Genomic DNA, 23474 nt, shown 5'->3' on the forward strand with positions numbered 1-23474 from the left:
ACTGATGAAAAGAACAGTGCACTACAAAGTTTTCAGAAAATATGGGCTCTCTACAACCAGACTTCCAACATCAAATCCCAATTCTATACTTAACTAAGTAATCTCAAGTAACGTGCCTAATATTTTCCTTTGTGAACTTCAATCTCCTCAGCTATAAACTAGTAATGAGAACATACACTTCACTGGTTTACTATGAGGGTCAATGCTCATAACAATGCCTAATAGATAGTAAGCATACAATACTAAATGCAAACTAGGCTCAGCACAAAAATTAAGATGCCTCAAGTGCGAATTTTCCATAATCCTTCATTTCTCTCTTTAGTATATCAAATGCTGAACAGGTAAATAAGCATGAAAGCCCAGCTCATAGAGTTCTGGCTTCCATAGTGGGACAAAGATGGCTCCTTCATCCATGACAGCCCAGCAAGCTCTGTAGCAAGAAGATACAACAGAAAGTAAAGGAAAAGCCTATTCTCCATGGAGATGAGAAAAAGAGGTAGAAGAGAAGTGTATCCTAGTTTTCCCCTCTCCTCCCTTTGGAGTGATGATCATGTCAAAGGGAAAGGAGAACTTCAGCCCTTACACCCCAGAGCATTCTAGAAAGGTCACATTCCAGATTGTCCTACTCACCAATGCAGGGAACAACTATATTGTGGTGGCTGCATGATGCAGCCAGGTGAAGGAGACATTTAAATTGAGATTCCCCAAGATAACCTTGATACTCATGTTCTGAAGACATAGTTACTTCAAAGTCTGACTGGAAAACTGCCAGATTAAAGTAGGGGGTGGTTGCTGTGGCAGTGGCTATGTGACTCAGTAGCAAGGACTGGGGACCACAATTGAATACAAGTTCAACTAGTGGGTAGAAGATTGTACACTTCAGGAAAATCCAAGATGAGCCTGAGCCAGTTGAGCATGCTTGAGATCAGAGAGGCAGAACATAAATCATTGAACCACATTTGCCTGCAGGAAAAGCCACTCATGTGGGCCAGGGACACTGCTCCCAGAAGAAAGGAAGCAGCATATAGAATACCAAAGTATCCTTGCCACCATGAAACTATTTCACCACAGTCATCCTCCCCTACACCCATGTACACAGATACCATCTGTACACTTCCTCTGCACATGTTAGGTAAAAAAGGTGACCACTCCCTCACCACATAATTTAAACACAACATGTTAACAGGGTCTTGAGAGAGGAATGTTCCTATGATTACATGTAAAAAGTATAAAGATAAAATCATTCATTCATCAAACAATATGAGTCCTATGGGAATATAGAAGTGAACAAATACAACTTAGCTTTCAACATCAAACTTATCATTTCAAGATACAGGCCTTCTTAACTCTCACAATTGCTGACAAGAGTGTGAATTTTGTACAATGCTTCAGAAAACTATTTGGCACTATCTCCTAAAGCTAAATAATGCCTACCCCAATGAATCAGTAATTCCACTCCTAGGTATTAACCCAAGAGAAATTAGTGTTTTTGTCCACCAAAAGACATGAGCAAGAAAGTTTATAGCAATGTTATCCATACTACCCAAATACTAGAAACAAACCAAATGCTTATCAATTGAAAATGGATGAATAATTCTGGGAAATTATTCAGTGTTACACTATTTATGAATTAAAAAATGAACTCCTACACTTGACAATATACATAAATCTCATCTACATCATGATGAGTGAAAGAAGAGTTGAAAGAATACACACTGTGCAAAGTTAAAAAACAGATAAAATTACCCTATGGGTATAAAAACAGAACAGTGACTACCTGGGAGAAGTGAGCAAAGGAGAGGAAGTATTCACTAGAAAGAGGCATGAGGGAGCCTACTAGGTTGTGGAAATGCTCTGTGACTTCATCTCAGGGGCAGTCACACACAGGCACACACATATGTGCTGACAGTCCTTCTATCTCAATTTGAGGAAGCAGGATCTTTAGTGGTGAGAGGAGGATCACTGGTATTACTAAGTTATCCAAAAAAGGATGCTCTGTAGCCAAAAGACTCATCTAATGCAGTCTGGAGATGAATGCAGACTTCTCCCTGGGCACCTCTGACATAGATTCTCTTGTTATTTACCTAGTGATACATCCATATCACTAGCTGCCATGGGATAGGCAACTGGGAAAAGGTAGGCTACTCTGACTAAAGACTAAATCAATTTTAAAATGTCATTGTCCTTTAAATAAATAATCAAAGTAATTCTTTTAAAAGTGTAAGATGAACTGGAGCGCATTATGCTAAGTAAAGTAAGCCAGGTGGTGAAAGACAAATTCCATATGATCTCACCTATAAGTGGAACCTAATTAACAAAACAAACAAGCAAGCAAAATATAACCAGAGACAGCGAAATTAAGAACAAACTAACAGTAAGCAGATGGGAGGAGAGTGAGAAATAATGTGGGAAAGAAGGGAAAGGGTCATAAATGAACTTGTATAAAGAACCCATGGATAAGCCCCGGCTGGCATAGCTCAGTGGATTGAGCGCAGGCTGCGAACCAAAGTGTTGCAGGTTCGATTCCCAGCCAGGGTACATGCCTGTGTTGCAGGCCATAACCCCCAGCAACCACACATTGATGTTTCTCTCTCTCTTTCTCCCTCCCTTCCCTCTCTAAAAATAAATAAATAAAATCTTAAAAAAAAAAAGAACCCATGGACAAAGCCAAAGGGGGTTAGGATTGAGGGTGGGGGGTGGGAGGTGGGCGGGAGAAAGTGGAAGTGGGAAAATGGGGACAACTGTATTTGAACATTAATAAAAATAAAAATTAAAAAATAAAAGTATGAGATGAGGAACTTGGAGTCATGGAGAGCATGTGCCACAGTCATGTTGAAACAATCACAATAATTGCACTAAATCCCAAGAGTCCCAGATAATCTGAGTCTTCAAGGATCAAGGCCAAGACCAAAACGAAAACAAGTGATATTGGGTACCAGTAGCTCTCGTGTCCACCAATGACTTCATTCTCCTTCCTGCTCTTCAACAATTTTTGTATAAATGTTTGAAACAAAAGAGTTCCTTAATATTTTAGACTCAGTGTTTAAGCTTTAAGGTCACAGATCTTTTTGGGAAATGATAAAAGCTATGGAGACCCAGGAAAATAAAAACATAAAATGTCACATATACAAGGTCCAGCAGAAGTAAGGCCTGCTTGAGTATGGTTGGTAGGTAATGATATGAATGTAATAATTCATAGTTTTAATTTGAACATTTCACCTAAAATGTCATATGGTGTGCTCGAGTGAATATAGTTATGTTACAGTGTTATACACTTATGATTTTGTAATAAAAGATTTTGTAATTAAAAAGGGGCATTATTTGTGCCAGACCTTGTATTTTGAGTGGTCTTGAGTAATATTTAATACCTTTTAACCACAGAGCTATACAACTATTACAAGGAGTCTGAAAACTTTACTCAGTAATCCATTCTAACAAAATGCAGGTGTATATTTATATTAAAGCTAAGGACTAATTCAGTTTATATACTAACTTACATTACTTTGTTTTTAGCTATAATTATATGTAGTAAATATGCTAACACTAGATCTCTCCTGGTATGACCTTCTTGTAGTACTAAAAATGAGGGAATGAACTATTTATTACTTAATAAAGAATCTATTTTAATAAAAAAATACATATTTAAACATACAATAACCGCAAGTAAATGTAAAATACAGTATGAGTATATTTTTGTTATAATTCATTTTTAATCTTATCTGATTTGAAACACAAGTATATAAAGCAATAATTATAAATCTTGCTGATATAGACATAAAATACATAAAATATAATTTGTGTGACAATCACAGCACAAAGAAGGGGTGAGAATATGGAACTATATAGTAATAAGGGGGGATTTGGCAAGATCGCTAGAGATAGGGGAGGGACCCCAAGATGGCAAGGGAGAGTCCAGGCTCAGGAGAAGGGAGGGGTCAGGAAATGCCAGAGGCAGCGGGTTTAATGACGCAGTGCAGTGTGACAACTTTTCCACCCCCCAAGGCAGCCCAGGAGAGCATGTGCTTCCCAGGCAAAGGGTAAACAAACCAGTGTACCAGGTTCACATTGCCCCAGCAATGGAGCTGGCGCAGCATGAGGTGGCAGAAGAAGCTTGCACTAAGTTTACGATGAAGAGGTCACAGCAACACATGTACCATGGAGGTTAACATGGCAGCACGGGAGATGCTGACCTGCCAGTCTAGCCCACGGGAATAACTAGAAAGCAGGACACTTCCAGAGTATATGGAATTTTGAGGTCCGAGATTTAAACAGGACACACAGAGTCTCACCCTTTCTAGTTTCCCACACTCACCTGGTTGGTGGTCAGCTCAAACCATAGCCAAGTCCAGTGCACTGGGCCATGCCCTGGAGACACGTGCCCTGGCAGCCTGCAGGATGCAGCAGTTCCATGCTGTACTGATGGTCCTGGGCTGTGCCTTTCACTTCCTCCGAGATCAGTACATGGACCCGTGGGCCAAAATGCTTGCAGGCCCCAGACGCATGTGCAGCCTGTGGTGCCAATCCACAGACAGAGCTCCTACACAACTGGCTGCGGTGGTCAGCAGCGACCCTGGACTGTGACATGGGAAGCTTCAGCAAGGCAATGGCCATGCTGAACCCAGCCAACCCAGCACATACCCCAGGAAGGGAGGGTGAAGCCAGAGAGCAGTCTGCTTAGCACCCTTGTGCTCCAAAACGACAGATAAGAATTGGGGGTGGGGAGATCTCTGGGCATGATTTGAATTTCAGTCTTTTTGGAAACAAGGGAATTTCTATGTTTTGAGGAAGAGAGGAGCCCAGAGCCAGGAAGTACCACACTACCCCAAATTAGACAACATTTTAATAAAATCCTCTTTCGTTCCCCACCAATCTTTGTTTTACACCTGTGTTCAGCCATGGGCAGCTGAATCCCATTCTGCTCATATACAGTAGGAACAAAGTTTTGTTTACCACTGACTTAAATTATCATTAATCTGAACTGAATTGTGGAAAATTAAGATATTAATTATAATCCCAGGGAAACCACTAAAAATAATTTAAAATACAGTAAAAGAAATACCAAGAGAATTAAAATGGCATACTATAAAATATCTAATACAAAAAAAGACATTAATGAAGAATAGAGGAATAAAACTGGTAGACATAAATAATAAATTATCAGTAACTATGTTACATTTAACTAGATTGAACACCCAATTAAAAGATAGTGATTGGCAGAATGAATTTTTAAAAGATCAAGCTTTATACTGTCTACAAGTCACAATTTAGATTCAAAGACACAAATAGAATTAAAAAAATACCATGCAAACAGTAAGCAAAAGTGAGCTAGAGTATATAAACTTCAATAAAACATTGTTATTAGATGTAAGGAACATCTTAAAATAATAAAATGTCAACTCAAAAAGAGGATATAACAAATACAAACATTTATACACCTAATAAACGTATATCAAAATACATGAAGCAAAAACTGACAGAAGTGAAGAGAACACACAATCCAACAATAATTGAACCCACTAATACATTACTTTCAATAATAGAACAAGACAGAAGATAGGCTTGAACAGCACTATAAACCAGTAGTCCTAGCACATATCTATAGAACACTCCACTCAACAACAGCAAAATACAGTTCTCAAGTGTACCTGGAACATTCTTCACCATAAATTATATGTTAGACTACAAAACTTCAGTAAAGTGAAAAGGTTCAAAGCATATAACATATGTTATCCAACTATGATTAAATTAAAAATTAAATTAAATTAAATTTAAAAATCACTAACAAAAATGGGGAAATTAACAATATGTCAAAATAAAACAACACATTCCTAAGTAACCAATGGATCAAAAAATAAATCATAAGGAAAACTGGAATGTACTTTAAGATAAATGAAAACACAAAATACCAACACTTATGGGATGCAGCTAAAGCAAAACTCAATGAGAAATTTGAAGCTGTACACACCTGTTTTTAAAAAGGAGTTGTCAAAAAAATAATCTAACCTTCTAACCTTCCATGTAACAATAAATACTAATAAACCCAAAGAAAACAGAAGGGGAAAAATAGAGATTATAGTGGAAATAAGTGGCATAGAGAATAGAGAAAACAATAAAAAAAATCAATGAAGACAAAGGTTGATTCCATCAAGAGATTACCAAAAATTGACAAGCCTTTAGCTAGAGTAATGAATAGAGAAAACTAAAATTTCTAAAATTGGAATGAAACAAGTGGTATTACAACCAACCTTACAGACATAAAAGGGAATATGTATAAAGGAATACTATAAATAATTGTATGCCAGCAAATTAGATAAACAAAGTAAATGAAATGAAAAATTCCTAGAAAGACACAAACTACCAAAACTGACTGAAAAAGAAATAGAATATCTACATAGATCTAAAACAAGTAAATAGATATTAACAAACAAACAACTTCCCACAAATAAAAAACGAAGCTTAGATTGCATTACTAGTGAATTCTATCAATAGAATAAAAGAATTAACACCAAACTTTCACAAACTCTTCCAAAAAACGGGAGAAGGGGAAATTCCCAATTCATTCTTTGCGGTCATTATTACTAAGATACAAAAAGAAACAAGTTTCTGGTCAGGATGGTGGAAGGGATAAATGTGACACTTGCATCCTCCCACAACCACATCAAAATTACAACTAAACTAAATAACAATCATCATTCAGAACCACCTGAAAACCAACTAAACAAAAGTGCTATAACTAAGAATATAAAAAAGAAGCTACATAAAGACTGGTAGAAAAGGCAGAGACATGGAATAGCTACATCTCCCACCCATGTGAGCTGGTTAAGAATCAGGAAGGACATCCCAGTTGCCGAGGTTCTCCCTGAGAAGTTAAGCATCCCAGCCCAGGGTTCCAGTGCCATAAAGAGAAGTCCCCATAACTTCTGCCTGTGAAAACCAGCAGAGATTGTGGCTTCTAGAGTTTCAGGTAGTCCTCTTAAAGCACCCACACAAAGATTCACTCAGACACTCTAGCTCTGAGCTCTAGTCCTGAGGCTTCAGCTCAAAACACACCAGAGACAGACAGGAGAAACTGAACTGTATGACTTTAGGACATGAGTTGGAGGCACAGCTTTCTCCCAGAGGAAGTGCAGTCAGAGGCCATTGTTCCTTTGTTAAGCCCTTGAAGGCCCAAATAGGCACCATATTTGAGTCTCCATCAACCTGGCTAATACCATTCACCATACTCTGGTGATTCCCTGAGACCTGGCTCCACCCAGCTTACAGGCCCACCCAAGCTCTTCCAGTGGCATTTCCATACAAACGGCCTATCTTGGCTCACTATTGCTGCAAACTTTCCTAAAAATCTTTCAAAGACCCACAAACCCTAAACAAATAGCATCTAACCTCAGCATGCCCCGTATCTCCTGCCAAGTCTGGAAATAGTGACATAGGACATCAATTCGAAGCTCAGAGTCTCCTGGGCACCTCAAAGCATAGCATGAGTGGCAACTATCTGCAGTTCACTCTGTAGCTCATGCCATGTGTCCCCATGCAGGGCACAGGCAGCAGCTGACCTTGGCCTACACCTCCCAGGAGGCCCAAGGGACAGTACACAGAGTGACCAGCTCCAGACCACACCAAAACACCTCCTTGACCAATATACAAGTAACAGACTCATCAAGATTCAAGTCCTGCTCCATAGGGTGAACACCCACACAACAGCTCCTCTGCTATGGTCTCAGATTGTTCTCACACCCAATGGGCTCTGGAATCCATCCCTCCCACTGATGAGCCAGCAGCAGTCAAGGCTCAACTACAACAGAAAGGTTCACACAGCCTGCATGGGGGGCACAGAAGAGGGTGAACACAGAGCTTCCTGCTCAAATGACCAGGCCCCAGAGGATACCCACTATATAAGGCCATTCTACCATGACTGGGAGACATAGCAGCTCTATATGAACATAGAAAGACTACTAAAATAAGGAGACAAAGAAACATGTCCCAAGTGAAGGAACAGAACAAAACTCCAGAAAAAGAACTAGATAAAATAAAGACAAGCAATCTACCAGATGTAGAGTTCAAAACACCAGTTATTAGAATGCTCAATAGGGAGTGGTAGGGAAAAATGTGAAAAATAAATAAATTAATAATTTTTTAAAAAATAGAATGCTCAATAAACTTCAGAGAGAAACAGATCAACTCAGTGAGAATTTCACCAAAAAGATAGAAAACATACAAGTGGAGATAAAGAAAAAAAAAACTAGTCAGAAATGAAGAATACAGTCATTAAAATGAAGAATACACTAGAAGAAATCAAGAGTAGATTGGATGAAGCAGAGGATCAAATCAGCAATTTGAAAGATAAAGTAACAGAAAACACCCAATTAGAACAGCAAAAAGAAAAAAATTCCTAAAATATGAGTAGAATCTAACAGGCTTCTGGGACAACATCAAGCACACCAACATTTGCATCATGGGGGTGCCAGAAGGAGAAGAGGGAAAGCAAGAAATTGAAAACCTATTTGAAAAAAAAAATGACAGAAAACTTTCCTAACTGGGTGAAGGAAATGAACACACAACTCCAGGAAGAACAAAGAGTCCCAAATAAGATGAACTCAAAGAGGTCCACACCAAAGATATATCATAATTCAAATGCCAAAGGTTAAAAACAAAGAATTTTAAAAACTGTAAGAGAAAGGCAGTTAGTTACCTACAAGGGAGATCCCATAAGACTATCAGTTAATTTCTCAACAAAAACTTGACAAGCCAGAGGCACTGACACAAAATGTTCAAAATGATGAAAAGCAAGAACACACAAATAAAACTGTTCTACCCAGCAAGGCTACCATTTAGAATCAAAGGATAGATAAAAACTTCCTGGACAAGAAAGAGCTAAAAGTCCACCATCAAACCAGTATTACAAGAAATGTTAAAGGGTCTTCTTTAAGAAGAAGAAAAAAAGGTTAAAAGTATGAATTATCAAATAGCAATAAATACATATTTATCAGCAAATACTTTAAATGCAAATAGATTGAATATTCTAATCAAAAGACATATGGTGGCTGAGTAGACAACATAACATGACATTTACACATGCCATCTATATGAGACTCACTTCAGTTCAAATGACCCACACAGACTGGAAGTAAAGGGATAGAAAAAGCAATTTCATGAAAATGAAAAGCTAGGGTAACAATATTTATACCAGACAAAATAGACTTTAAAACAAAGACTATAACAAAGGACCTAGCCAATTCCAATTCTGGGTATGTATGTAAAGAGACACAAACCACAAAGTCTAAAACACTTATGCATCCATATGTTCACTGCAGCACTACTTACAATATATGTAAGATACGGATATAAGCCAAGATATGGCAGCAACCTAAGTATCCAGCAAACCTAAGTATCCAGCAATAGATGAACACATAAAGAGAAAGGGTACACATAACAATGAAATATGACTCAACCATAAAAAAGAATAAAATCTTGCCATCTGCAACAACATGGATGGACCTAAAGGATATTGTGCTGAGTGAAATAAGTCATATAGCCTCAGCTGGTGTAGCTCAGTGGATTGAGCACAGGCCTGTGAACCAAAGGGTTGTAGGTTTGGTTGTCAGTCAGGGCACATGCCTGGGTTGTGGGCCAGGTCCCCAGGAGGGGGAGCGTGAGAGGCAACCCACATTAATGTTTCTCTCCCTCTCTTTCTCCCTCCTTTCCCCTCTCTCTAAAATTAAATATATAAAATCTTTTTTAAAAATTAAGATATTTTTAAAAATTAAGTCAGAGAGACAAATACCATATGATTTCACTTTTATGAGAAATCTAAAGAACACAATAAACAAACAAACAGAAACAGACTCATAGATAACAGAAAACATTTTGAAGGTTTGTCAGGGTGGGGGACCAGGGGCTGGATAGAAAAGATGAAGAGATTACAACACAAATTGGTAGTTACAATAGTTTTAGGGATGTAAAGTACAGCATAGGGAATATATCAAAATATTGTAATACTTATGTATGGTGACAGATGGGTATTAGATTTTTCAGGGTGATCATATAGTAAGTTATATAAATGTCTAATCACTGTGTTGTACACTAATATAATGTTGTATCTCAATTATAATTGAAAGATTAAAAATTATTTAAAAACAAATACATCATAAGAAAACTACAAAACAATATTTGTTAAGAATATAAACAGTCAACAAAATACTTTTAAAAAATTAAACTTAGAATCTATTGGTCTAGCTTCTAGAAAATGGGGTGGCTTCCATAGGAGACCAAAATCATCCTCTGAATTTTCACCACTTTCTCTACTAGTCATGTTAAGCAATTTCATTCCCATTAAGCCCATAATAAAACAGACCACATAAATGTAATTATAAATAAATCTATCAAACTCCTGCCATCTCCTTCTGTCACCTACCAAAAATATTAAGCAGTTTCTTGAAGTGGGTCTTTCTACCTTTGTGATTGATGCATTAACCAGCCTTACTCTAAATCACAATTTTTTACAGAATTAGATTACACAGCAACCTTCCATGCTATAAAATATTCCTAATAAAGAAGCCATTTGGCCTTTGATGTAACATCTCCAAATTGGCTGATTTATTTGAGATTTAAGTAGGCTATTTTAAGGTGGGACATTTTTTAAGGACTCCATAAGGACACTGATTTTCACCTTCTTCTCTTTACTACACTGGGGCATAGAAAGTCTTACTCTTCATATTATTAACCCTGAAGTGGGCCTAACAACTCATAGCCACTGCAAAATCTCAATAAAACCCCCTTTTCTAAAGCAGTTTGCTTTACAAACTTCATTAAGCTTTTGAATTACCAGTGGATCTTATTAAAAATGCATATCCCCAAGTCCTTACTGAAGAGATTATAGTAAGTTTGTAACTAGGCCCAGGAATCTGCATTTTAATTCTCCCCTCCCCAAATAGTCCTAACTACACTTTGAGAAAACATTGTCATCAAGATACCTGATTTCTAGCTTCATTCTCTATACTTAAAAGGAGCAAATATGGGCCCATATAAGTCCTCAGGAGAGCCCTCTCATGTCCAATCTATTGTTTCAGAACATTAGTGGGCCCCTACTCACAAGCATTTTCTAGAGAGGTGGGAAGAAAAGTCTGGACATCATTTTCCTAGAGACTCAGAGAAGAACCCACTAATCAGAGAGCAGGCAGGAAGTTGACAGTTTGCTATAAAAATATGTGGGTTAAAGAGGCAGGATTTCTTGCAGAAATGTCTCAAATACTCAGTAATATAAAGTGCAGGAAAGGCATCACATCGTTTTGGGCTGTGCTACCACAAAATAGGAGATTCTTCTAAAGACCATCTATGGCATTCAACTGTTACCATTACTAAGTAGAAGAAAAGACTGTCTTCTACAGAAGATTTTCTGTCAAATTTAAGATTATTTCTAAGCTGCAAATCTCTTTAAACAGATTAGTTATACATTCAGACTACTGCCTGCAAAATAGTCAAGTCCATGATCACAACATAATTGTTAAGTTGGTGCCAGCCCTAACCATGTCTGTGTGTTCTCTCTCTGTTTCTTTCAATAAATGTTAGGAATCCAAGCACAGTCAAATCTTTTACAGACAAACTAATCTTTCTAGATGTGTGACATTGAAGAATTTTATAAGGGCTTTCATTTTTATTTTGACTTTCTAATGGTTTAATGTAAGAGACCTTACAAATCCATAAAAGCAGACTGGGCTGGAGTTTACTGCTGTTGCGTAAAGGGATCTACATATGACTGATACTTCAGAGGGCAAATCAGCTCTAAATCAGTGTCCTGATTCTGTGTCAAGGGGGAATTTTGCCCCAGAAGGACCCTCGAACATGTGAGTAAAAATCTGTTCACACAGTAGAGGGAATTCTACTACAGTAGGACCCTGCCAATTAGGATTCACTTTCTCTCATTTAAATATGCAAATGATAGAAGACATCATTTGTAAGGCCAGTATTAACCATTGATTCTGATACCTGTATTCTGTAGCTTTTATTATTATTTATTGTGAATAAGAGCAAAGAGACCGATGTATGAAATGATTCCTGACTCTTCTTACCTGGTTAGCTGTAACTCATCTTTAGGAACTTAGGTTAAAACCTACCTTCTTCAGTTAGATGTGTCCAATCTTGGCACTCTGGGTGAGTTCCCTAGTTACATTTTTTTTTAATCATTGTTCAAGTACAGTTTTCTCCCTTTTAACCCCATTCCAGCCTACCCACCCAACCCTCCCAACAATACATTTTTTAAAAAACTGGTTTTTTCTCCTCACAGAACTTTTCATTATGATTTTTCATTAATAACTATGTAGTTATTGCCAACTCTTGCTGTTCTACATGTTCAGCTAGGACACCTTTGTTTCCTGCTTATTACAAGTATCTAGCAAGTGCTTTTCATGCATTACCTTCTTAATAAATGACTCAAAATGAATGAATTAAGTCTAACAGATTGACTTCACAATAGAATACATAACTATTAGGGCATGTACATTTAGCATCCTTTATTCAAGAAGTGTTAGGTGCCAGAACAAAAGTGCATCTATGCTTGGATCCAAGTGTATGTTATTAAATCATTATCAGCACTTTAAGATTCTTCCCACTCCTGAACTAAACTTTCAACTACCTACCTATATGGGAATAAGATGGAAATTACTAAAACGGTGGCTTTCCGATTTTTTAATATCTCTTCCAAGTAGCATTGGGATAATCAAATTTGATATGACTATAGCACAGCAAATATTTCAAAGCTAAGATCTCATCCATGGCTTTACCAACAACATCATGCTAAGAAATTTGCTAAGAAATATGCTCATACATCTACTTAAATAACACACTTAAATTTAGAATGAATGTCAACAAGAATGAAGTTTTAGCATTTCTACTGTAAAAGTTGGCCCACAGACATATTCTCAAGACATCATAATTACTATCACTTTAATTCTGCTTAATGCTGTGCATACAGTCTTATAAGAAATAGTCTTTCATGGTTAGTTTCCTTGAACTCTATGATGATGGAACTTTTCATTATATAAATGTTAGCTATTATTGAGAATATCTGGAAAATGATATCTGCAACACAAGAAATCTTTACATCTGCTATCTCCTTCAGAGAATTCCACAGGCCCATTTATTTCCTCAGGAGTTCTACTCAGATGGCCCCTAGTGTAAACGGCTAAAAAAATTAAAAACTGTGTTTAAGGGTAAAGCAGAAATTTCAAAGCTTTAAAAAGTCAGAATATATCATTTTTGAAACATCCTTTCCCTTCCATACTCATTCCTCTTCCAAAGTGCTTCACAGTATTTTTCAGTCGAAACTTGATCGCACACACACACATACACATACACACACCCACATCCACATCCATATATCCATATCCTTGTATGGACTGAATGGTGTAAAAGAAAGCCAACTTATAGGAAAGGGTGCCAGAGTTCTTTTATAGTAGTGGTTTTCAAATTTCAAGGTTGAAATCAATTTAATATATCCATATGAGCATTGTCTTAAAAATGGAATGAAGTGGAATGGAATGGAATGGAATGGAATGGAATTTGGAGTGGATAATTCTAGGTATAGTCTTTGATGAAATCTTTCCTAACTTAAGGATCCTGGCACCACAGGCAATCTTGGGGCAGGGGAAGCTATGTACATGAATGAAAGTATGGAAATGACTAATAAAAAGCTCAGATGTTTCGAGCTCCAGCATGCTGTAGCAAATAGTGACAACTGTTGAGAATAACCCTAAAGAGAGAGGCTTCCTGCCTCTGCCTTAACCATGAGAACCATAAGTGAGGACACTGTGTTCAATGTTCACTACAGTGCTTACCCAGGGACAGGAGTGACATATGAATGCTGTTGGGACTGTTTGGGACTCATTTCTATAAGGCCTCAGTGAAAACCATGGACTCCTTTAGAGATGGGAAACTTGCCATGGGTTTTCTAAATGGATCACTCTAGGGAGGAGTAAGAGTCTCTGGTGACATATTGGATGAAACGTCAAAATCACTTAATTGAATACTTAAATATATGGAATCTAATTTTGTACCCCAAAGTGGGTATGAAAGTGGGTCATATTATTTATACATGTATTTCAGGCACTTTAAGAAGGTTGTATTGATCCACAGATAGGCTGACTTTTAAAGTAAAGGAATCACACACACATACACACACACTACAACATTATAAAGAATAGTAACTTTTACTAATGTTAAAATCTCAGTCCCTACAGTTCTGGTTCCCTATTGCATTCATTGCTAGAGGAAAAAAAGGATACATGGCTATGTACGTGTTTGAAGTATTAAAAAAATTTGAAGGAAACCTTCTGTTGAGACTATTCTTATAAGTATTATTTTTAATTTTGACAGTTTCTAACAGAGCAATAGAAAGAAAATGTTCTTAGTGGAAGAGAAGGTATAACCTTGTACAATTTAGAAGCAGCCAAGAAAGTCTTGAGATGATCTTAATAAGGGAAGCTCTGGATATGCCTCAGAGGCATATGTAAACAAATTGCCTTGAATGTAAACAAACTCATGTAAGCTACTCTTGTACTGACAAGGCTCTGGGTCCCATGGAAAGCATCTCCTGGATACAGCAGGGTCTTCATCCTTCCATTCTTTTTACATACATACACACACCCATACATATAAGTACATTCACACATAAACACCATCCACATTTTTCTTTTTGAGAACAAACCTAAATGTGGGCATCAGCAAGGCAATATAAAATTTAAAACCCACAAATGTCACATTATTGGGTGTAAGTAAGGAGATTATGTTGTTTTTCTTGCCATATCATACAATCAATTTTAGGACAAATGACATGACTTACAGAAATGACAGTTTAGCACAGTTCAAACTAATATTGATGGAGCTCCTATCATGTAGAGAATCCATAATAATTATATTTATGCACTACCCTTACAAAATGACAGTGCAAATGACAGTGATACACAGTGAAACCCTTATGATAATTTCACAAAAATTAAGAAAGAATCATGTGAAAAGATTCTTTAAGACAATGTGTTTGCAAGAGTGGGACATAAACAAGCCAGAACATAGAAAGTTGATTCAATACATTATGAGTGAATACGTACAGTTGAGAAGACATTTTGTCCTTGTTCTCAAGTACCTACAATCTAGTTAGGAAGATACAAGGCATGAAAAAAATCACACCTAAGACTATTATACAATAATCACTTGTGACAGATAAAGTGGCACAAAGAATATCAAACTAGACACATCCTTAGAATTCACAGTTTAACCCCCTTATAAAAACAAAAGGCAAAAAAAACTGATGCTTAACAAGGTTAGTATTATAACATACCAAAGGTTTCCATATTCACTAGTAATGTTAAAAAATGTTTAACTGTTAATAAATGTTTAAAGTGCTACATGGAGTTAAATATTGCATAGAGGTCAAGGAGGGTTAAGATCCAACAAATACCAAGGGATTCCACAAATAGAAGATGGGCAAAAAGTAAATCCCAGCGAGATTAAATGATTAAGTAAAAAGGTTGAGTAAACAAACTGCATGTGTCTACTCCCAAAATCCAAGTGAAATGACAGTAAAGAAATTTTAAAAAGTATAAACATGTAAGGATAAAATAGGAGAGGCATCATTGGTGGATGAAAGAATTTAATATATTTTAGCAGGAAAGAGGAGAGAAGAATGGAACCAATTCAGCAGAAGAGAGAAACTGGGCCTGGTTCCATCAAGTACTCCAGAATGAAAGCATGAAGCAAAACACTGATATCAGGGTACTGTTTGAAAACCTAGAAATATAGAATTGATGACTTTTGAAGTCCCTTCCTCAACCCCACACTGGCAAGGAAAGATCTAGGGTAACAGCTACATATGAAGCCTAGAAAAAAATCAGCCCAGAATACAGCAAAAAGGTAGATACTCCAAAAGTTGTGTGTTGGGGGTGGTGGGTAGGGGACAGAGGGTTCTGATATGTTGAACCTTTGATAATATTGAGAGACATCTGACAGATCTGATGAAGTGAAAGCAGACATTTCTAACTAGTTCATGCTAAAATAAGCAATAAAAAATTAACTATAGGAAAAACTTAATCTCAGATAAGACTTCTTTAAAAAATTTAAAACTTTAGCCCTGGCTGGTCTGGCTTAGTGGATTGAGTGCCAGCCTGAGAACCAAAGGGTCACTGGTTTCATTCCTCGTCAGGGTACATTCCTGGGTTTCAGGCCAGCTTCCCCAGCAGGGGTACAGGCAAGGCAACCACACATTAATGTATCTCTCCCTTTCTACTTCCCTTCTCCTTGCTCTAAAAATAAATAAATAAAATCTTTAAAAAAAATTAAAACTTCAGCTCAACAAAGGGTACCATTAAGAAAGTAAAAAGGCAGGACACTTTCTGAGAAAAAATATTTGTAAAATGTCTATCTGACAAAGGACTCATATCTGGAATATAGAAAGAAATTCTATTGGGTTGGCCAAAAGTCCATATTTTTTTTTCCAGAAAATAAAAAGACACATTTATTTTCACCAATAATTTTATTGATTTGGATATTTGAGTATGTCATCTATCTCCCACACGGTATAACTTTGATTGTTCTCAACTAATATCTTCATTTGATCACTATCAATTTCAAGTGGTCTACCCAACTGGAACATTGTCCACAGTGAAATCTCCAGCATTAAACTGCAAACCACATATTCGCTCAGTCACAGCAGCCTTTTCATACACTGCTCAAATCTAATTTGTGTTTCAGTTGTGTTTTTACCTTTCTTGAAGTAATAAAGCATAATATGCTGAAAATATTGCTTGTTTCCATCTTCAATATTAAAATGGCTACACAAAAATTCACCATTTGATCAGTTTTTTTTTTAAATGCATGCTGATACAACAGCTGTCACAATACAATCTACCAAAATTGTTTCAAATGAAGTTAAAGACTGAGCACCATAACAGACATCTTATGGAAAACACCAAAAGAATTTTTTGACCAACCCAATATAAATAAATAAGAAAATGACAAGCAACCCAAATAAAAAATAGAAATAGGCAAAATACTTTAACAGGTACTTTATAAATTAAAATATAAAAATTACCAATAAGTACATGAAAAATGTTTATCAGGAAAATGACAGTAAAGGAATTTTAAAAATATGAATATAAAAAGACGAAGGACAGAAGAGACATGAGGGATGATTGGTACCTGATATGACAGAAATGTTCTATAAATTGACCTGGGTAGTAGCTATGCAGATATCCATATACATAAAAATTCACCAAGCTGAATATTTAAGGTTTATATACTTTATTCAGTAAAAACCATATTTTAATTAAAAATACAACCTTAAGCAATCAACACTTTTTGCTATATTACATGATTAAAGGATATGGAATTAGAGGGATGAAATTAAGAGAGTTAAATCTTTATCTATCCTTACCAAACATGATAGATCAAGAAGCAGGTATGTGAGCACAATTTTGAGAAATTTTATAGTTAGTATTAGCTGCCTCTGGAAAATAAGACTGGAGGTTTAGGAGAAGGAGAATAAAAATAGGGGAATGTTATTTTGCACAACCAGTCTCTTACTAATATTTGATGTTTTTTAAAAACTGTGTATATATTAATTTGATGAGGAAATTTTAAATATTAAATTATAAATTATTAAATATGTGACTAGTTATTAAACATGAAGCAGAGAAGGTCTTTTAAGTATGACTCAGTAACATCTTTTAGTTTGCCAGTGCAATAAACTCTATATTCTGATTTTCCTTCCCCCTTCACCATCAGTCCATGTAGTCCAGAAGGAATTTCTCCATCTCAGCTTCAGTAGTATCTTGTGACTCAAGCCCAATCCAACCCATGGGCCTGGCCCTCATCCAGAGAGATTTTTTCTTCCAGGCATAGTCACAAGGCCCAATTTGGGCCAATAAGGACTATACAGAGGAGCTCCCTGTATAGACATTCTCTTACTTAGAACTTCTGGCAACCATCTTGCCATCAAGAGAGAATTATTTGCCCAAGAATGGGGCTGACAGGGTGAACAGCAGAGATGAGATATGGGAGAAGTCCCTTGAGACCTGATATCTGTGGTTGAGGCCCTGGTTCCATACAGGCCTGAAGTTTGTCTATCCCTGCCCTTTTCATAAGTATAAGAGGCAGCATTGTGTAATGCAATCCAAGCATTGTACTACTTAGGTTCAAACTTTGGCTTTACTACTTACTATGTGACTTTGGGCACGTTACTTAATTTCTTCCTTATCTATAAAATGAGATGGTAATAGTACCTCCCTCAGAGAATCAAGTGAGTTAATATATGAGTGTATATAGTACACAAGCATATATTTTAAAGGCACATATATATAAGAATATATGTATATAGCTTAATACAAATGTTTATTTATATATTAAATTCTCATTTAAATTTATGGCGCAAATTCACATTTTTGTTTTTAGCAATAAAATTCCCTTTTTTCCTTAAACCAGTTTGAATTGAATTGTCTGATACTTACAAGTGGCAGGATTCTGACTAATTCTGCACACATGAAAACCACACAAAATCATTAAATAGATTTAAGCAAATATACATAAAACATAAACATTCTCTATATCAGGAAAAAAATCATCAAAAAATTAAACAGTAGCCCTGGCTGATGTGGTTCAGTGGACTGAGTGCCAGCCTATAAACCAAAAGGTTGTTGGTTCGATTCCCAGTCAGGGCACATGCCTGGGTTGCAGGCCAGGTCCCCAGCAGGGGGCGTGAGAGAGGCAACCACACACTGATGTCTCTCTCCTTCTCTCGCTCCCTCCCTTCCCCTCTTTCTAAAAATAAATAAGGAATAAATAATCTTTTAAAGAATTAAACAGTAGATAGAAAAGGAAGAAAGAATGTTTACAACTTTTAGGACTGATATGGTTTTGCCCTTACAAATAACAAGGAGGTACTACACAAAATGGGCAAAAATATAAACACAGTTAGCAAATGAAAAATATAGAAATGCAAAAATTAATTTTCAGTTTCCAAAATTCAAACAAATAAAATAAATAGAAACTAATTTTTTTCCAATGACATACCTAAAGACCGTTTTAAATTATTATCCAGTGTTGGCAACTTTCTCATTGACTGTTGGTAAGAATATAAATTATACAAGCTCTCTGAAAGGCAATCTAGCTATAATAAAAATAAGTGTACCTTTGAAACAATAATTCTTCTAGGAAATACTTAAAGGTGCATGGGGACATTTTCCTTGCAAGTTTTCTCACTGATCTGTACTTATAAACAGGAAAATTGAACACAGAATGTCCAAAATATAGGGGATTCATTAAAATCCATACATTCCAATACTATTCAGTCATTTAAAATGTTGATTGAAAAAAATACATGTACTGAAGATGTTCATGATTATTAAATGAAATAAACAGATTATAAAATCATATATAGCATCCCCCCCTTATTCATTGGGGATACATTCCAAGACCCCTAATGGATGCCTGAAACCAGGTAATACCAAACCCCATACACACTATGTTTTTTTCTATACATATATATCAATGAAAAATTTTAACTTATAAGTTAGGTACAGCAAGAGATAAACAACAAAAAAACTAAATTAGAACAATTATAACAATATACTATAATAAAAGTTATGGAATGTGATCTCTCTCAGAATATCTTATGGTATTGTACTCACTCTTCCTCTTCTTGTGATGATGTGAGATGATGTATAGCCTACAAGATGAGATGAAGTAAGGTGAATGACGTGGGCACTGACATAGTATTAGGCTACTACTGACTTTCAGATGATGCAGTTTACTTGAAAACAAACACCGTGATACCATGTATACAGGTTGAGATGCTAGACAAACGGATGGTTCACATCACAGGGAAGACAGAACAGAGGATGAGATTTTATCATGACATCCACAATGGCATACAATATAAAATTTATAAATTATTTCTGGAATTTTCCATAATATTTTCAGACTGTGGGTAACTGACACCACAGAAAGCAAAATCAAGGATAAGAGGAAACTATTGTAGTATAAGTTTATATTTTAATTTTGTAAATATACATACGTAAAAAGATCTACTAGGATACAGATCAAATGATAGTGAAATTTCTGGGTGGTGGAATTATGAATGATCTAATTTTGTGAAGGTTTTTTTAGCTTATACATATATTTAATTCTATCTCCACTGAAGCTTTACAGATTTTTAATAAGAAAAAAACATATTTTAAATTCATAAAAAGCCGTAAGTCACCTCTCAGAGTAGTTTCACTCTTTCATTTGAAGCCAAAATTATGCAAGCTGTTAGAGCACAGATAATGGGAAAGTCAAGGGAATGGACTCTCTTTTTAGAAAATTTGGTTGTAAAAGCAAAAAGAAAGACTTTCGAGAACATATGTGGCATGTAGTTATTGCAATGAAGTGTCTGTGCTTTGGAGAAGAGGAAGAGGCCAAAAAATGCAAAAAGAAGGAATCACTGGGGGTGATTGCTAATGAAGCCTGCAGCATACTGTGCTTTCCGTTCTCCAGTAGCTAGCTTCCTTTGGGCTTAGGTGAACAACATTATGTGGATTCCCACACAACCCTTCCCTTTGTGTTGCACAGGCTTGGGATGGGCTCAGAACTTTCCCACGGCAGAATCCACACTCTCAGCCTCTTGGTGTCTTAACCTCCTAAAACTAAGTGCAACAGGCATTTTTCATCAGCAACTTTCACCATGAAAGGAAATAAGGACACTTGAAGCCCTGTGCAAGCAAGGCTCCCTTAGACCCCGCCCCCACTCCTGTAAAAGAGTGAGCACCATCCACAGCTGCAATCATAATACACACTTGGACTTAATAATTAAAAACTGAGTTTTCAACAATTCATAAGGGTTTGAATATTGTGTAAGATAGATTATATTTTCTTTTCATTTATTTTTGGCATATTAACAGCTGGTGACCTAGATTAAGAAATAATATGTGAAAAGCAGGCTGCACCACTAAATTCATTCACACATGGAAGTGGATTCAGTAAAAAGCTTCAAATCAAAGATTCAAGTAATTACTTGGAGTGAGGGAGAGAATACCTACAAGTGGGTAAAATGAAGTATGAAAAAATGATGACAAAACCTGGTTCAGATCCCAGTAGATCCTGGCTACTTTCTGGACATGTAATCAGGAACTGGAATGAGGCAGGAAGCCTTGCTAATGCAACTGCTGAAGGAGTGGTGGGAGAGGATCATGTTAGTTTAGGATGAGCTTGGGTAGATATTAAAAGAAATCCAATCCTCTTACTGCATTGAGAGTGTGCCGTGTGAAGGGAGGGACCCAGTCTCTCAGCCTGCACACAGGCAAAGGGACCCGTGCCCCATTCAGCTCAGCTTCTAGGTCAGCAAGAGTGGAGGGCAGCCTGAGCCTGGGGAGAGGAAAATTCACTGTCCTAGTGAGCGACTGCAAATCTGACTACCAGTAAAATAGGAAAGTACCAGTAAAACCCAGTATCCCAGGGATGGAAAATCCTGCCACGTAGAAGAGAACACAGTTGGACTGATACAAACCATGAAGCTCATTAGTTGGTGTCCTTTTCCAAGTACAGCACTCAAACTACCTTTTGTGCAGAATGTCCTTTGCTCAGAACACAAATGAGGACCTCAATGCCAGCAAGGTCTTCATGACAAGCAGTCTCTGGGCAGCCAGGCCAGCCCCGTGCCTAGTACGATCTCTCTCCAACTGCTCAGGGCTGTGCGGTATGGATCTGGGATCCATCTGTGCGCGTTTCTGGGTGAGAAAAATAAATCACTGTGGCCAATTGACAGAGGGGCTCGTAAAACAACAGCGAACCCAACTCGTGCAACATGATTTTTTTTAAAGCAGTGAAGCCCCATCCTTTGTACAAAAATGTTCAGAGAAGAACTGTAAGGTTCAGGTCATATTTAGTTTTGACCTTCCAGAGAAGGGCATTTGCATCAAAAGGGGGCACACAGAGACAGCCCAAAGCAAGACAGCAAAACAAAACAACAACAAAAAAAACTGTGTATGTAGATATCTGTTTTGAACTCCAGGATTCACTGCACAGCACTGTATTAAAGCTGCTGGTTTTCGCGATCAGTTCTGTTGATGAAAACAGAGATTTGGGGAGTACCTTCTGTGCTAAACTGTTTCTGCTGCACTCACGTAGCCAGAAAATACCCTCAGAGGAAGAACCGCTGCCGAAATCTCCCGCCCGAACCTGCGGGCGCCTCCCTAACAGTCCCCTGCGGAGACCGCGGAATGGGCGCCCGGAGGCAGGTGCGCTCAGCCCGGGGACAGCCGGCGACCCGCCGCACTCTCGACTGCTCAGGCCGGGAGCCAGCCTGGAGAGCGGACTGCGCTGCCAGCTGCGCAGGGGGAGAGGGAGCAGGAGCCTCCGCAGACCCTGCGCCTCCTGGGACCGGGTCGGAGTTCCGCTAGCTTCCTGCCTCCGGGCCACCTCCGTCCGCAGTGCCGCCGAGCAGCACTCGCCGTGCCAAAGGGCGCGACCCTGGCCGGCCCTGCACCCCTAACGACAGGCCTCCTTCGCTCCTCTGGCCCTCTAGGCCTCCGCCGTCCCGTCCCGCCACCTGCACTGCCGCCCGCTTCTGACCTTTTCCTGCGCGCGGTTGAGTCGTTTCTGGACGTTCTTGGCGAAAATGCCAGTCTTGATGTCGGCCATGGTGGCGGGTCCACAGAGGCTGCAAGACGCGGATCGGGAGCTGGGCCGGCAGCAGCGAAGAAGAGCGGGTGAAGAGCAGTGGGAGAGGAGGAGCAGGAGAGGAGGTAGAGCGGGTGAGGAGGAGCAGGTGAGGAGCAGGTGAAGAGCAGCGGGAGAGGAGGAGCAGCAGGAGAGGTGGCGAGGTGCAGCGGAGCTCCGGAGCGATGTAGGGGCGCGGCGGTGTGGAACAGGCTTAAAGCGACAGAGCGGAGGCAACACTCGCCAGTGTGGTGAGAAAAAGAGAGGGAGGGAGCCAGAAGTCAGAATAGCCAGATAGTAACCACAGTGATGGAGGAGAAGTCCTGGAGGAGAAAGCTAGCAGCAGATCCAGAACCCTGGAGGCAGCTCAAGGATTCTTTTTAAGGCCGAGTTTGTGTAGGGGGAAAGCAAATCAGAAAGGGCGGGGGGTGGGGGGGAGAAGAGGGAAGGAAAAGGCTGAGGGATGTGGGAGCAAGTAGGATTGGACCTGATCTGAAGTGGAGGGGCTGGTCTGGTCTACTGGGAGTGCCCGGTGGACCACCCTGAGGCAGAGAGTGCACTCCTCACCTTGGCTGTGTTCAGGTAGGAGTGAGCCTTGTCTTACAGGGATGCTCACTGCTCAGGAAAGCTGACTAGGGAACCTGGTCAGTGCAGCGGTGAGAGCTGCAGTAGAGTGGCAGGTCCCGAGGAAAGGAGGGAAGGACCTGTGCTGACACTGCTTTAACCTTAAGACAAGACCTGGGGCATGGGTGGGAAGATTCCATGTTAAGAAGGGTCAGCTACCTTGAGCCAGTGCT

At 38.3% G+C, this 23474-nt stretch overlaps 1 protein-coding gene across 5 annotated transcripts in view; it reads right to left on the reverse strand.

Annotated features, from left to right (window-relative positions):
* The window catches only part of AMPH (amphiphysin), a 284998-nt gene extending 262085 nt beyond the window's left edge, over positions 1-22913 (reverse strand). For 3 of the 5 annotated variants that reach the window (XM_045828637.1, XM_045828635.1, XM_045828634.1), the window contains exon 1: positions 22591-22913. In XM_045828637.1, the coding sequence (XP_045684593.1) occupies positions 22591-22659 (69 nt within the window). In that variant the 5' untranslated portion in view covers positions 22660-22913. The remainder of the gene's footprint in view (positions 1-22590) is intronic. The other 2 variants (XM_045828633.1, XM_045828632.1) reach the window with 1 other exon arrangement.
* Between the last annotated feature and the right edge of the window lie 561 nt (positions 22914-23474).

This window comes from Phyllostomus hastatus, unplaced genomic scaffold (genome assembly GCF_019186645.2).
Source record: "Phyllostomus hastatus isolate PE091 unplaced genomic scaffold, TTU_PhHast_1.1 phas_scaffold_78, whole genome shotgun sequence".
Taxonomy (NCBI): domain Eukaryota; kingdom Metazoa; phylum Chordata; class Mammalia; order Chiroptera; family Phyllostomidae; genus Phyllostomus; species Phyllostomus hastatus.